This window comes from Podarcis liolepis (genome assembly GCF_965112155.1).
Source record: "Podarcis liolepis genome assembly, chromosome: 2".
NCBI classification, from domain to species: Eukaryota; Metazoa; Chordata; class Lepidosauria; order Squamata; family Lacertidae; genus Podarcis; species Podarcis liolepis.
Window position 1 is genome coordinate 74,245,980 of NC_139555.1, and position 12,667 is coordinate 74,258,646.

Below are 12,667 nucleotides of genomic sequence, written 5' to 3' on the forward strand. Positions count from 1 at the left end.
CTCCACCTCCACCCTTGCATCAGAGTGTGTATGTGTGCATATGTGTGAACTAAGCAAAGCTTCTCCTTCCAAAGCTTCCAAAATGTGTATTCTTGAGGCAGTAAGGGACTGATCCAGCCCAGGATTAGTTGGATCCTGAGTCAGTCCCACTGTTGGTGCCCCATTGCTGCACCAGCTCCAGGCTGGCACAGTGGCTGTCCGGCACCCCCTTCCTTTAAAGCAAGGACCACCCCATCGTTGCTCCTCCACCTCACCACACCTTCCCCCTGTACCTTTCCTGCCTCACCACTTCTCTTCAAGCAGTGATTTAAAAAAAAAAAAGAAGACTCCAGAGTTGTTCCTTGAGCATGAAGCCTCCAGGCACACAAGGCCCAAGGGCAGTGCCAGAATCACAGGCCATCCCTACTGTAAATTCCAGGGGCAAGCAAGATGACCACATCTCTCTGTCCAGAAAAAAAACCTAGATCTGTATAAATTATGAAAATTAAACAAATTTGTACATTCCCACTCATTTTGCCTGGAAATGGACAAGCAGTTATGGTCAAGCATTGAAGCCAATCCTCCTGACCCATGGAAATCTTAATTCTCCCTCCTCCTCCCCCCCACTTGCTCACAAGCTTTCAACTATAACTTTGTAGTTCTAACAGCCAAAAACTCACTTTCTCAAAGCAATGAGATTCTCAGAATGCTATATATTTTCACAGAATTGCAGAATACACATACTCTTGCTTATTGATCACTGTTCCTTGCTCCAGAAGGGTTTGAGGCAAAGGAGTGGCAGCCATCTTGCATGGCATTGCCTCAAACCTTGGCTAGTCTAGCTCTGTCCCTCAAAGGATCCATGGCAGCAGCTTGTTATTATCTGAATGGCTGACACTTGCTCTCGTCACTATCATTCAACTTCTTTTACCCAGAAAACTTGGGATGCAAATATATATAAATAGTTTGTATTGTCAGACTTTGTCAGAAAGGAACACGCTGGCACTGATTTATTTTCAATATCTATATATTACCCAATAACAAAACTTATTTAAGCAGCTTATAAGTAAAATAATTACGACTATAAAATATAATAATATAATATGGGATTGGTACATCTCCCTTTGCAACATATCAATCATAGTCTAAAGTTAATTGCAAGAAACCGAGTAATTTCCCCCTGGGATGATTTTACACTCTGCTGCTGTCTTTTCTACTGTGTCACCTACCCTTCTGTGGCACCTTCTCTTCCTCTTTCTCAGGCAGAGTGACATAATAGAACGTCTGAGGCTTGGAAGTGACAATTCTGTCAAAGTTAATCTTGTTCATGGTTCGCTCAAAGTCTAGGGACACTTCTTTCCCCAGGAGCTGCAACCGCTCTAAAATGCTAAGCATAATTAAAAAACTAATTAACAGAATGAACAACGACCTCTCACAATGTTGCGTCTGCATCACTCATATATCTCTATAGTCCCATCTTCATGCCTCCTGTGTTTGCATGTGCTTTGCTTCTTCATTAAAAGTGCTTGCAGCACATTAAGGGAGCTTCATAGTAGACCTGGAATGGGACAGCAGGTGATTCTGAAGGATCAAGGGGCAGTGGGGCAAGTTGTGTGACACCTAGGACTGTATTACATCTGACTAAAGGGAGAGATTTAGAAGCAATATTTCCACTCTTTTCTTTCTTTCTCGCTCCCCTCCTGACCCATTGTAATTGGCAGTCTGGCGATAACTGTTCCATTTGCATGGAGAAGGCAAAACAAAAAACAATGAGAAGCAATGCCAGCAGAAGCCAGCAAAGGCCCTGTCCCGGAAGGGAAGACTGGCAGACACAAGGCCATGAGTCCCGTGGATAAGGTAGTCAGATGATAAGGAAGAACAGTCTAATGCAGTGCCTCAAGGCTGTATTGCTGGGGCAAAGCTGAATAGCAAGTTTCAATAGCCTTATAACCCCCAAGAGTTATCTCCTCAGCTTTTAGTCTACATTATTTTCCCCAATGGTAAATTATCATATGCCCAGTGGAGATATTAGTTTGTACAGGGCCAGCTCTCTAGTTATTATTATTACTATTATCACAATTTCATATTATTGTCTGTAACTTCTGGAACCAGGATATATTTTCTGGTCTTGGGGCTATTCACAGATAGTCTTTAGTCTTCTTCAAAAACTAATTTTATTGCATTTCACACATCTGTATCTGACTGAGGAAAAAGCTTTCACAGTTCAGTGAGATGAACTCATATATCTATGATACCACTGGCTGATGACTGATCTAGCTCAAAGCGTCTCAAATCTTCCAAGCCATGGAGTCTGTAGCAGTGCTACAGACTTGACGGCAACCTTGTCAGAATTATTTTGTTTTTTACTAGAACCTCTACCAACCAAAGTCACACGCAAAAGAAATGCAGACAGTATTAAATAAATGGGCACCTCTGAGCACATCCTGGGCCTAGGAATTTGTTTTCCATACCAGAAAGGAACTTAGTTCCTAGGCCTTTCTCACAGAAGTCCATTCCTGGTTAGCTTTTTTTCAATTCAGCATCCTAACTTAAGGCAGGAGGAAATAGATTGTCATTGCTATCATGAAACAATTGGAAATCAGCCATCCTTGCAGTGATCTCCTCCTAGTGGTGCAACAATAAAACTGCTAGCATATTTGCAATGCTAAGCAGGGTCCGGTAAGGTTTCAAATTGGATGGGCGTCTAGATGTTGAAATTCCTGCATTACAGGGAATTGGACCAGATGGCCTTCAGGGTCCCTTCCAACTCTATGGTTCTATGATCTACCTTGTACCCACTCAAGACCCTGTGCCATGCTCACCTGATTTCCAGTTGAAATATCTCCCACACTCCCCTTCACTTACCATTATCTAATCTTTGAAGATACACAAGCAGTTGTTAAGAAAGGGAAGAGCAGCACCCGATCAGGAAGAAGCTCTCAGTGAATCACACGAAGTGGCTCTAATAACCACACTAAAAAGACCTCTACATTTCACCAGCTAGTTTCTGGAAGAGCTGCAACTTAGTATATCAAATTCCACAAGTTAGATCAGTGCTCCTTAAAGTCTTCAGACACTGAAAGTCTGCACCATACATCTATGGTGGTTTTACTGAATGGGACCACAACACAGCACAGCCTGGTGTAATTGCATCTGAATTGCATCAAATTAATTGCAGGTGTCTGCCCTGCTTGTGTTTACTGGTTTCCTCCTTAGTTTTTTATGTCTGCCTCTGAAAAAGCACAATTCCCAGGGTGTGCAGAAACATGCAGAAACAGAGGAAGTAGGAAAGAAAGATCAGGAAATGTGATGAGAAGAAAAGGGTGTGAGGGAATGACAATGATGGAGTTACCCTGCCACCCAGGTGGCTAGGCCTCCCTTGTCATAAACAAGGTGTTAAAACCACAAACATGTTTTCAGTATGAAGGACTGTTGCAATACTTACATACTCCCTTTCCTCAGACGTGAAGTTTCCATTGCCATCTGCTTCATCCGCTGCAAACTCTTTTCTTCAATGGTTTGCATTCCATCCAGAGGCATGCAGTCAACATACAGGTTATACAACAATAGTGCTTGTGTTTTCTTCCTCATGTCATTGGCAGAAATCACTCGCTCCGCAAGAACCCGAGGGTCCTCAGCGAGAAAAAGCAAACGGACACGGGGCACCCAATACTGACAGGGCATTAGTGGAGCTCTCCCTGGGGAGAAATTAGAAAAGAATGTGAACACACTGGGGCCATAAAAATAGATTGCAGAAACCAGGTGCCAAAATTATCTAATGAGTCTATGACCAAGCTAGTGTCAAGCTGAGAGTTTCGTGGCAGAAAAGAGAATGATGAGTAATAGAATCCAAATGGAGACTCAGAAGAATACTCATCAGAAATGTCACTGTATCCAACTAGATGAGACAGGAGGGATATGTGTGACAGTATTTTTCACTGTATTTTCAAAAGTTAAAGGCAGATGGGAGGGTGGGGAGGGGGAATCATTTCCTTCACACTGTTTTCCTAGTCTAAACTGCCCTCTCCCCCACCAACTGCAGTTAATCATGTGGAGGAAAACATGTGATCATCATAAAGAGTGGCTGTGGTGGGGCTGGGAGCTGAAATTTAGATCATGAACGCAGCATAAGGGAACGTGCTATGTCTCCTCTTCTCAGTACCAATCTGATTGCTCAGTTATTCTTCACCCCCAATGGTGACCACTGGCTTTTTAAAAGTGGGAGATATGATTATGGGTCCCCTGTTGTCTCATCTAATTGTGACCCTCCAAAACTAGGCCATACCAAATTCTGTGGGACTTATTTCCAAGGAAACATGCACATGATCAGGTTCCGAGTGATGGAGTGATGAGAATGGAGGTCCTTTTACAAATAATCCTGAATTTGTCCACATAATGCCAAGGTTGCAGGTTCAGTCCCCATATGGGAACCTGCATATTGCTGCATTACAGCAGGTTGGACTAGATGATCCTCAGGGTCCCTTCCAACTCTAGAAGTCTATGATCCACCTCTATGAATCCTCAAAGGATTGTCAGGAAAAAGAAAATATTCCATGGTTGATTATTAAACAGGCAGAAAGATGCATCACAAACCAAGACATTCGTGAATCAAAGGGAGCTAACTGGGTATAGAGAGGCTCTTGATTTTAACTTCTTCCCTGTAATCCAATAAAAAATAAATCAATGCCCACCTTCTTCAGTCATTCCTCCATTAAGTACACGTTTCCCTTGTGCATCCCGGACTAGGCCCAGGCTGTTTGTCTTATGAACCAAGTAAAATTTTGTCTCTTCATCATAATCCAGAACACCAACATCTATCCACTTATAGATCAGTTTGCGACTTTTGGGATCCTCTGAGATATGAATGACAGACAGGGAATCACATTTTCACAATTGTCTTGGTTAAAATAGGCAGAACTACAGAGAGTCCTCTTCACAGTCTTACAAGCCTCATGATCCTGCTTTGTGTTCTGGGCTCCATATTTTGTATCTCCTTTTAATTTTTAATGGCACCCCAACACGTATTAGTATCTTAAATAATAATAATTTATTATAATAATAGCTTATTATTTATATCCCACCCTTCTGGCTGTGTTTCCCCAGCCACTCTGTGCGGCTTCCAACAGAAGGTTTAAAATACATTAAAACATCAGTCATTAAAAACTTCCCTAAACAGGGCTGCTTTCAGATGTCTTCTAAATGTCAGATAGTTGTTAATTTATTTGACATCTGATGGGAGGGCATTCCACAGGGCAGGCGCCACTACCGAGAAGGCCCCCTGACTGCTTCCCTGTAACTTGGCTTCTCGCAGTGAGGGAACCACCAGAAGGCACTTGGCGCTGGATCTCAGTGTCCGGGCAGAACGATGGGGGTGGAGACGCTTCTTCAGGTATACTGGGCTGAGGCCGTTTAGGGCTTTAAAGGTCAATACCAACACTTTAAATTGTGCTTGGAAATGTGCTGGGAGCCAATGTAGGTCTTTCAAGACAGGTGTTATGTGGTCTCGGCGGCCATTCCCAGTCACCAATCTGGCTGCCGCATTCTGGATTAGTTGTAGTTTCCGGATCACCTTCAAAGGTAGCCCCACGTAGAGCACATTGTAGTAGTCCAAGCGGGGGATAACTAGAGCATGCACCACTCTGGCGAGACAGTCTGCAGGCAGGTAGGGTCTCAGCCTGCATACCAAATGGTGCTGGTAGACAGCTGCCCTGGACACAGAATTAACCTGTGCCTCCATGGACAGCTGTGAGTCCAAAATGACTCCCAGGCTGCGCACCTGGTCCTTCAGGGGCACAGTTACCCTATTCAGGACCAGGGAGTCCCCCACACCTGCCTGTCCCCTGTCCCCCCAAAACAGTACTTCTGTCTTGTCAGGATTCAACCCCAATCCGTTAGCCGCTATCCATCCTCCAACTGCCTCCAGGCACTCACATAATGCAGAAATGTTGTTAGGCACATGTTCTAACTGAAGTGGTCAACTTACAGGACTTAATTTTTAGGCTAAAAGCACCTGTCATTTGTGTTAGATTATAGAAGAATTGCAATTGCTCCACATATTTTGAAAAATTAACTCACAAGAATATCACATTGTACACCCAGATATAGAGGCATTAAATAGCATATAAATACCACATGTTCAGACACTAAAGTACTAGTTTAGTTCCACTCACATGAAACATTATGCTAGTGTCAACAGCCTGACTCCCACGAATTTCAGCAGAAATAAAATACACTTAACTGTTAACTGAAACAAAGTACCGTATTTTTCCATGTATAAGACTATATATTTTCCCTATTTTTTCAAGTTTAAAAATGGGGGTTGCCTTATACATGGATAGTGCATAGGGGGATTTCTTTACTTGGAGTCCCCAAAAATAGGGGTTGTGTTATACACAGGGGCATGTTATACACGGAAAAATATGGTAATTAAAAACATTAATTTCTAAGTTTCATTGGTAGAGCCACTTGGGGACGGGTGGGGCCTTAGAATATATGCAAAATGCAAGAAAACATTGTATGTTTTGATCTGCTATACTTCAAAACAAAAATACTTGGAGGGAGAAAAGCATGGTTCTCATGTATTCAACTATTATTTTGCAATCTTTGTAATAAATGAAATAACTCAGTTGCATCACATCTATGCTTTACCATGCCCAAGCTCATCATCTGTAGGCAGGAGTGCTTTTCCTGGGATAGGTTTCCGGTCTTCAGATTCAGGTTCCACACCCAACAAAAGCCACTCTTCTGGAGTCCGGCAATCATACTCTTCATTATCAAAAATCTAAGCAAGCAGGAAGTGAGAAATTAATCCTTCACCAAAGTCAATAGCTGACTTGGAATCCTGACAGCTCTTTGCATATCCAAGTACTTCTGCACATGCACCACGGCTCTGCTTGTTCTCACAGCAGCTTGTCCTGCTGCAAGAGTGTAAGGTCTGCCAAGCTTCTATAATGACTTGGGGAAGGGAGCATGAAGGCTATGGGGTGAGCAGCACTGATATATGTGTGTTTATAAATGCCTCTGGTTGCTCTTTGGATCCTGCCTAATATCTTGTAGGAGGTTTCTGCTTCTTGTACATCTTGTTGGATCAAAACCCAAACATCAATCTCATATTTTCAAAACATATTGTTATAGAAATAGAGGGGATCCCCCTAAACACTAGGAACATATAAATACTAGGATTTTGATTGGGAAATGGATTTTAAAAACTAACTGCAGAGCTGTGCCAGAGAGGGAATTCCTGGACTGCCTTATGCAAACCAGCCTGGCTGGCTGGTTGAGGGAAGGGCAGACCTGTTAGCATTACAGTAAAGAGCAGGGGTAGGCAACCTAAGGCCCTTGGGCCACAAGTGGCTCACGGGGGTCGTTTAACCGGCCCATGAGTCACCCCTGAACTGAGCCGCCCACTTGGCAAGTCCCCACGCACTGCACTAAACTGGCGCAGTGCGAGGACTCACTTCCGCCGACACCGGAAATCGCGGACACTCCTGATCTGTCCCATGGAGGGATCTCTGCTGGAGTGAACCGGCTCAGGCAAGGAAAACCTTGCTGACCTCTGGTAAAGAGCCATTGAGGGTCCTGCCCCAGGTGTGACCAGAGACTGGAGATTTGGAAGGTTGCCACGGTAACTGCTTTGGGGGAGGGCAAGGGGCTTCTGGGAAGAAGGGGGGAAACAGCTGAGATCCATATTTGTGGGAGAGACTAAAAGTTACCTGCAATGCTTTGAGCCATGCTGTAAATTATTGTTATTATCTGGACTCCCTCCATGTAGACTGAAGGTGCAAATAGGCGAATAAACCCTATTTCTTAAAGCACAACTGTCTCTGCCATGCCTTCTATTCTCCAAAGGGACACTGACCCTGTATGTATGCCTGCAATCCTGTGCGCTCTCTTGTTACTGCTTGGCAAAGATCGGGGCAGGCACCAGGCTTTTGTAACACTATTCAGCTTCTTTTAAGTACCATTAATGTTGCCACATCCACTCCCCACCTCCCACCCCACCCCAGTGCCCTGGTTATTTTTAATCCAATGTTAAGACATAATGCACAGCAGCAATTTCCAAATGGTAATTAGATATCCATAGAGACACACAGATTATTTAATGGAAAGTCATCATCAAATGCAATTGCTGGGTCAACTTTGTAAAAGGCTTGGGAATCCCTGAAGTAGATCACATGCAACACTGAATCCCTTATCTTACCTGTAATGGGAGATAGAGGGGGAAAAGAGGGTCGTTCTTCTGCTCAATAGTTGGCATATTGTCAGGGTCCTGGTGTCTTGGCATCAATTCATTGGAATCTATCCCTGCCATTTCTAAGAGCTGAGTGATATCCAGGCTGAGATATAATCGTCTCAACCTGGTTAAATAATAAGATTAAACAGTTCATATTTACAGGAAACGCAATTCAATTGTTGTTAATCTGTTTCAGGGACTGACTAATAAAGTAAATTGAGTAATACAGGGTAATAAAGAGACAGGCCAAAACTATATGCTTTGGGGCAGTCCAATACTCCAATGTTGTCAGAGATGGGTACCTGATTCAAAAACTCCTCTATTATTCTGAAGACCATTCCAAATCAGCTTGTAGATTTTTGTCCATGGAGCCTCAGGCTGAGGTTCTGTGAGAAAAGCTAACGTGTGTAGCCCAGTCGTATGAATTTGGCACTCCAAAGCCCACTGAAATCAGAGAAACGTATCTACCTCTCTGAAGGATTGCCATTTTACAACCTGAACCTCTGCAGGGCTAGAGGAGCCTAAGCCCACCCATTTCAATAGTTTTAGTGTAGGCTCGCGTAACTCTCTGTATAGAAATCCAGAGCTGCACATCCAAATGCAACGGTCCTTGCCTGTGTTGTACGCAAGTCCTTTGTAACCATTTCCTGGCACTAATTACCTCTCGATCGCTATCTTCCGAGGGCACTGTCCTGGAATCACCTCAAAGGGAACTTGAACTTTTGGCTTATATGATTGCAATGGAAAGTCCGTCTCTTTGATTATTTCTGTAGTTGGTCCAATTTGCTGGGCATTCAAAATAGACTCAATATTCTCAGGAGTTTCAAATGTTGTGACTGGTAAGAAACAAGATTAAGAAAACAAAAACATTTTTTTTAAAATATGTGGTTACTGTAAGAGTCCCAATCCCAGACTTATCTGGGAGTCTGGCTGAAGTGACCACTATAGCAGCGAAGGCACTGCCTAAGCCACTGAAAACAGCAGATTGGTGGAATCTGCCCAGAGAAAGCTGCATGCACATTGCAAAAACTGCTCCCACCCTGCAAAGGACAGAATTTGTGGTGATTTCCAATGCTTGGGGGCCCAGCTCTGGGAAATTTCCCTCTCTTCCACCCAGATTAAAGAACAATAGTGTAACTCAGAGGTTGGCAAGGCTTACCGGGCATGGGCTGGATCACTCCCATGGAGATCGTCCGTGGGCCGGGCCAGCGCAGCATGACGCCAGAAATCGTGTCTGCGCATGTCTGCGGTGCTGGAAATCGCTTTTCTGCATGCCCAGATGCCAGAAATCACACCTGCGCAGAAGCGATTTCTGGTGCTGTGGACATGCGCAGACACAATTTTTGAATGATATGAATCAGAACCATGCGGCGATTTCTGGACCATCTGCAGGCCGGATCCAGAACCCATTTGGCCTTAGGTTGCCGACCTCTGGTGTAAATCCATGTGTGATGAGATCTTTCATATTTTCCACTTCCATTGAAGTAACGGGAATGGGTTTATCTATTTTACTTATCTTCCGTTTAATGTTATTTATCTGTGCTTTGTATTTAGTCTAATTTATTTTGTAACTCTTGCCAGTTTCATGGTGAAATCAGCAGTTATGAAACCCAGGGACAAGTGAAGAGGAAACAGTTATCATCCAACCCATCTTGGAGAAGTGAAAATGTTTGTTATGCATATATGCATAATGCTAAACATGCTCTGAGAAATGTTGGTTCCTCCTGTGTCACACTATGCTCAAATCTTCACTCATTCATGAAGTACGTATCTCAGCAGGAGAGCATGCAGAGGTCCCAGGTTCAATCCCTGACATCTCTAGGTATGGCTGGGAAGACTAGCACCTGGAGCCTTAGAGAGCTGCTGTTAGGCAGTATGAGCAATTCTCAATTAGATGGACTCCTGGTCTGACTCAGTATGAAACAGCTTCCTATGTTCCTAAGCTCACAGGGTGACCTTGGGTCAATCACTTTCTCTCAGCCTACCTCACAGGGTAAATGTACCTGTACTATCTCCCATATCCCCCAAACAAAAGATGTTCTCCCCTCCCTTTCATTTTCAAGCTCCTTGAACAAGCCCAGCTATTGGGTCTTCTCAATTTTCTGATCCCTTCAGCATGGCTCCCACCCACTTGACTGGGGCACGGCTGCTAGTCCACTTGTCTGTAAATCCACAGATATTTATTCTGCCCTGACTTTGCTTGACCATTCTGTTCCTTTTGGCGCCGTCAATGATCAATCATACTCTTCAAAGTTCACATTTCCCCCCAGTTACAGGAGATCAACTTTCTTCCAATTTCCTAGGGAGGAAAGTGATGATAACAGCCTTTTCTGTGTGCTTACCTTTTGGCGTGTGATCCTCATGCTCTGACTGTTTCAGTAAGTCCCTGTATACATTCGGACCTGCACTCACATCCTGAAATTTAATATAATAAGGATTACAAAGAGACAGTACAGAAACATGTATAGAATTCGATGAGCAAACAAGAATTGGTCATATACAGAGAGAGAGAAAAGAAAAAGCAAGCTATGATCTGATGAGCTAGTTTTCATAATAGCAATCAGACTGCAAAGAATGAGATATGACATCTCACAGTACATCCAGTGGCCTGTGCAATTCCCTGAGATTCTCAGCATTAATTAAAAGACAAACACATTCCCAGCCTCTACAGCTGAAGAGAAAATGTGTTAGTAGTTAAGGGTTAAGAAGTATAATAAATCTGGAGAAGCCTCCAGTAATCATCAAGTGGAATTCCTTCCCTCATCTTAGTACCACTATAAATAAACTGGCAGTGATCTACCCATTGGATCGACCAGAGTTGTTGAGCTCTTTTAGGGGGGAGGACCAAAGTTGCTGAGCTTTTTTGGGGAGGGGTGAGCGATCAACCGGTTGGACAGGCCTGATCTCCACTCATTTTTCTACAAGTCTCAACCCTCTTTTCCTGTTCTAGAAGAGAAAGAAATAAATAAATTGAAACTCTTTACCTTTTGAAAAAGCCAATAAACTGAAGCATGAGGGGTACCATTAAGGGAAAGCCATTTCACTTCCTAAAAACACCTGAGATACTATAGAAAAGGACTTTCTATTTTCATGAAAATCACCCAACTCCTCAAAGCTCTAAAATGTATTAAGAGAAATAAATAAAAATAACATCCCTACCTTCCTATGACATGAAAAACAGCTTTAGAGGGAAAAAAGAGCAGAGATGGGGCAGAAAACAGAAATGGAACTTCAGAATATATTTTCTTAAAATACATTTATCTATCTCTCACTCTAACACCAGTTTGTGTCATTTATATTTCAACTGTCTACAGACCAATGACAGATAGAGGTTCTATTCACTTACCCCCAAGAGATCTAAAGCTCCTGGTGTAAGGACATCTGAGTAAAATCCTCTTTCTTTTATCGGTGGGTACTTCTTACTGCCCGACGAGGTTTTGCTGGTTCCCGGAAGGCTCTCTGAACCCTGGCTACTGGGGTAAGGGGGATAGGGACTCCTTCCCAATGACTCTGTCAGTTCCTTCTTGACTTTATCCATCCTGCTCTTTGATCTCCTAGAGGAGGGGTAGGAAAGAATTGTGAGGCTGTTCTTCACATCATAAAGAGGAAACAAATTATTAATAATAGCTCTGTATCCCAGAACTTCCAATTTTCAGGGCAACTTACTAATCAGATGAAGTAATAAAAAGGCTCATGTACATGCTACAAATCATGTTTAGTGCTTTAATTGCATAATGAAGGGGACCAGGGTCTGTTGAAACATGGAAGCCATGAACTCAACTCAGAACTGTCCACATCAGATCTCAGGTGGATGGGGGCTAGTTAATCAGAGATGTGATGATATAGAGATTCTCCTCTCCAGACCTGAAAAAAGATTTTGGGAAGGGAACCACAGGCACTGTAAACTTAAACTGTAATAATGCAGAATATGGATGTAATCTGCCTGAAAAAGGTTCCCCCAACCAGGACTAAAACTTTGGAGATTCACCGTGGCTCAAGCTCACTTTATAAATGCTAACCCAACTGAAAATCATCTCACACTTCAAAGCTTTATCCTTGGTATGACCTGTATACCCCATTCATCTATTAAAGAGCTGTCCATTCTGAATCATCTAATCCATTTGACTCCAACAGTGGTCAACCAGATTTCTCCTAACAATCATATCAATCTGTCAAAATGCATGGCCGACATGCATCCAATTTGGAGACATACTTAAGCCTGTTGAAATCAATTAGCTTAAGCCTGTTTCATAGAGCAATCCTACTTTGGTTAGGAAGAGTGAAGCGGTGGTTTTACTGGCACATCCCAAGCCCTGCTGCTGGCTCATGCTGGCTTGGGCAGTAGGGGCGATTCTGTTGATGGTATTGCTATATCATCTCCAGACTGGCATAGTTGAGGTGGCTCAAGCGTGGGGGACCCTTGGGGAATCCACGAGGCCTTGGATCTAAGAGATC

At 43.3% G+C, this 12,667-nt stretch overlaps 1 protein-coding gene across 1 annotated transcript in view; it reads right to left on the minus strand.

The window, feature by feature from the left end:
• The window catches only part of DNAH1 (dynein axonemal heavy chain 1), a gene marked incomplete at its 5' end in the record, with an annotated part of 128,528 nt that overhangs the window by 94,414 nt on the left and 21,447 nt on the right, over positions 1-12,667 (minus strand). Inside the window, 8 exons of the mRNA XM_083488823.1 lie at positions 1,209-1,366; positions 3,425-3,677; positions 4,671-4,832; positions 6,628-6,760; positions 8,180-8,336; positions 8,874-9,048; positions 10,555-10,627; positions 11,559-11,766. Of these exons, the coding sequence (XP_083344949.1) occupies positions 1,209-1,366; positions 3,425-3,677; positions 4,671-4,832; positions 6,628-6,760; positions 8,180-8,336; positions 8,874-9,048; positions 10,555-10,627; positions 11,559-11,766 (1,319 nt within the window). The remainder of the gene's footprint in view (positions 1-1,208; positions 1,367-3,424; positions 3,678-4,670; positions 4,833-6,627; positions 6,761-8,179; positions 8,337-8,873; positions 9,049-10,554; positions 10,628-11,558; positions 11,767-12,667) is intronic.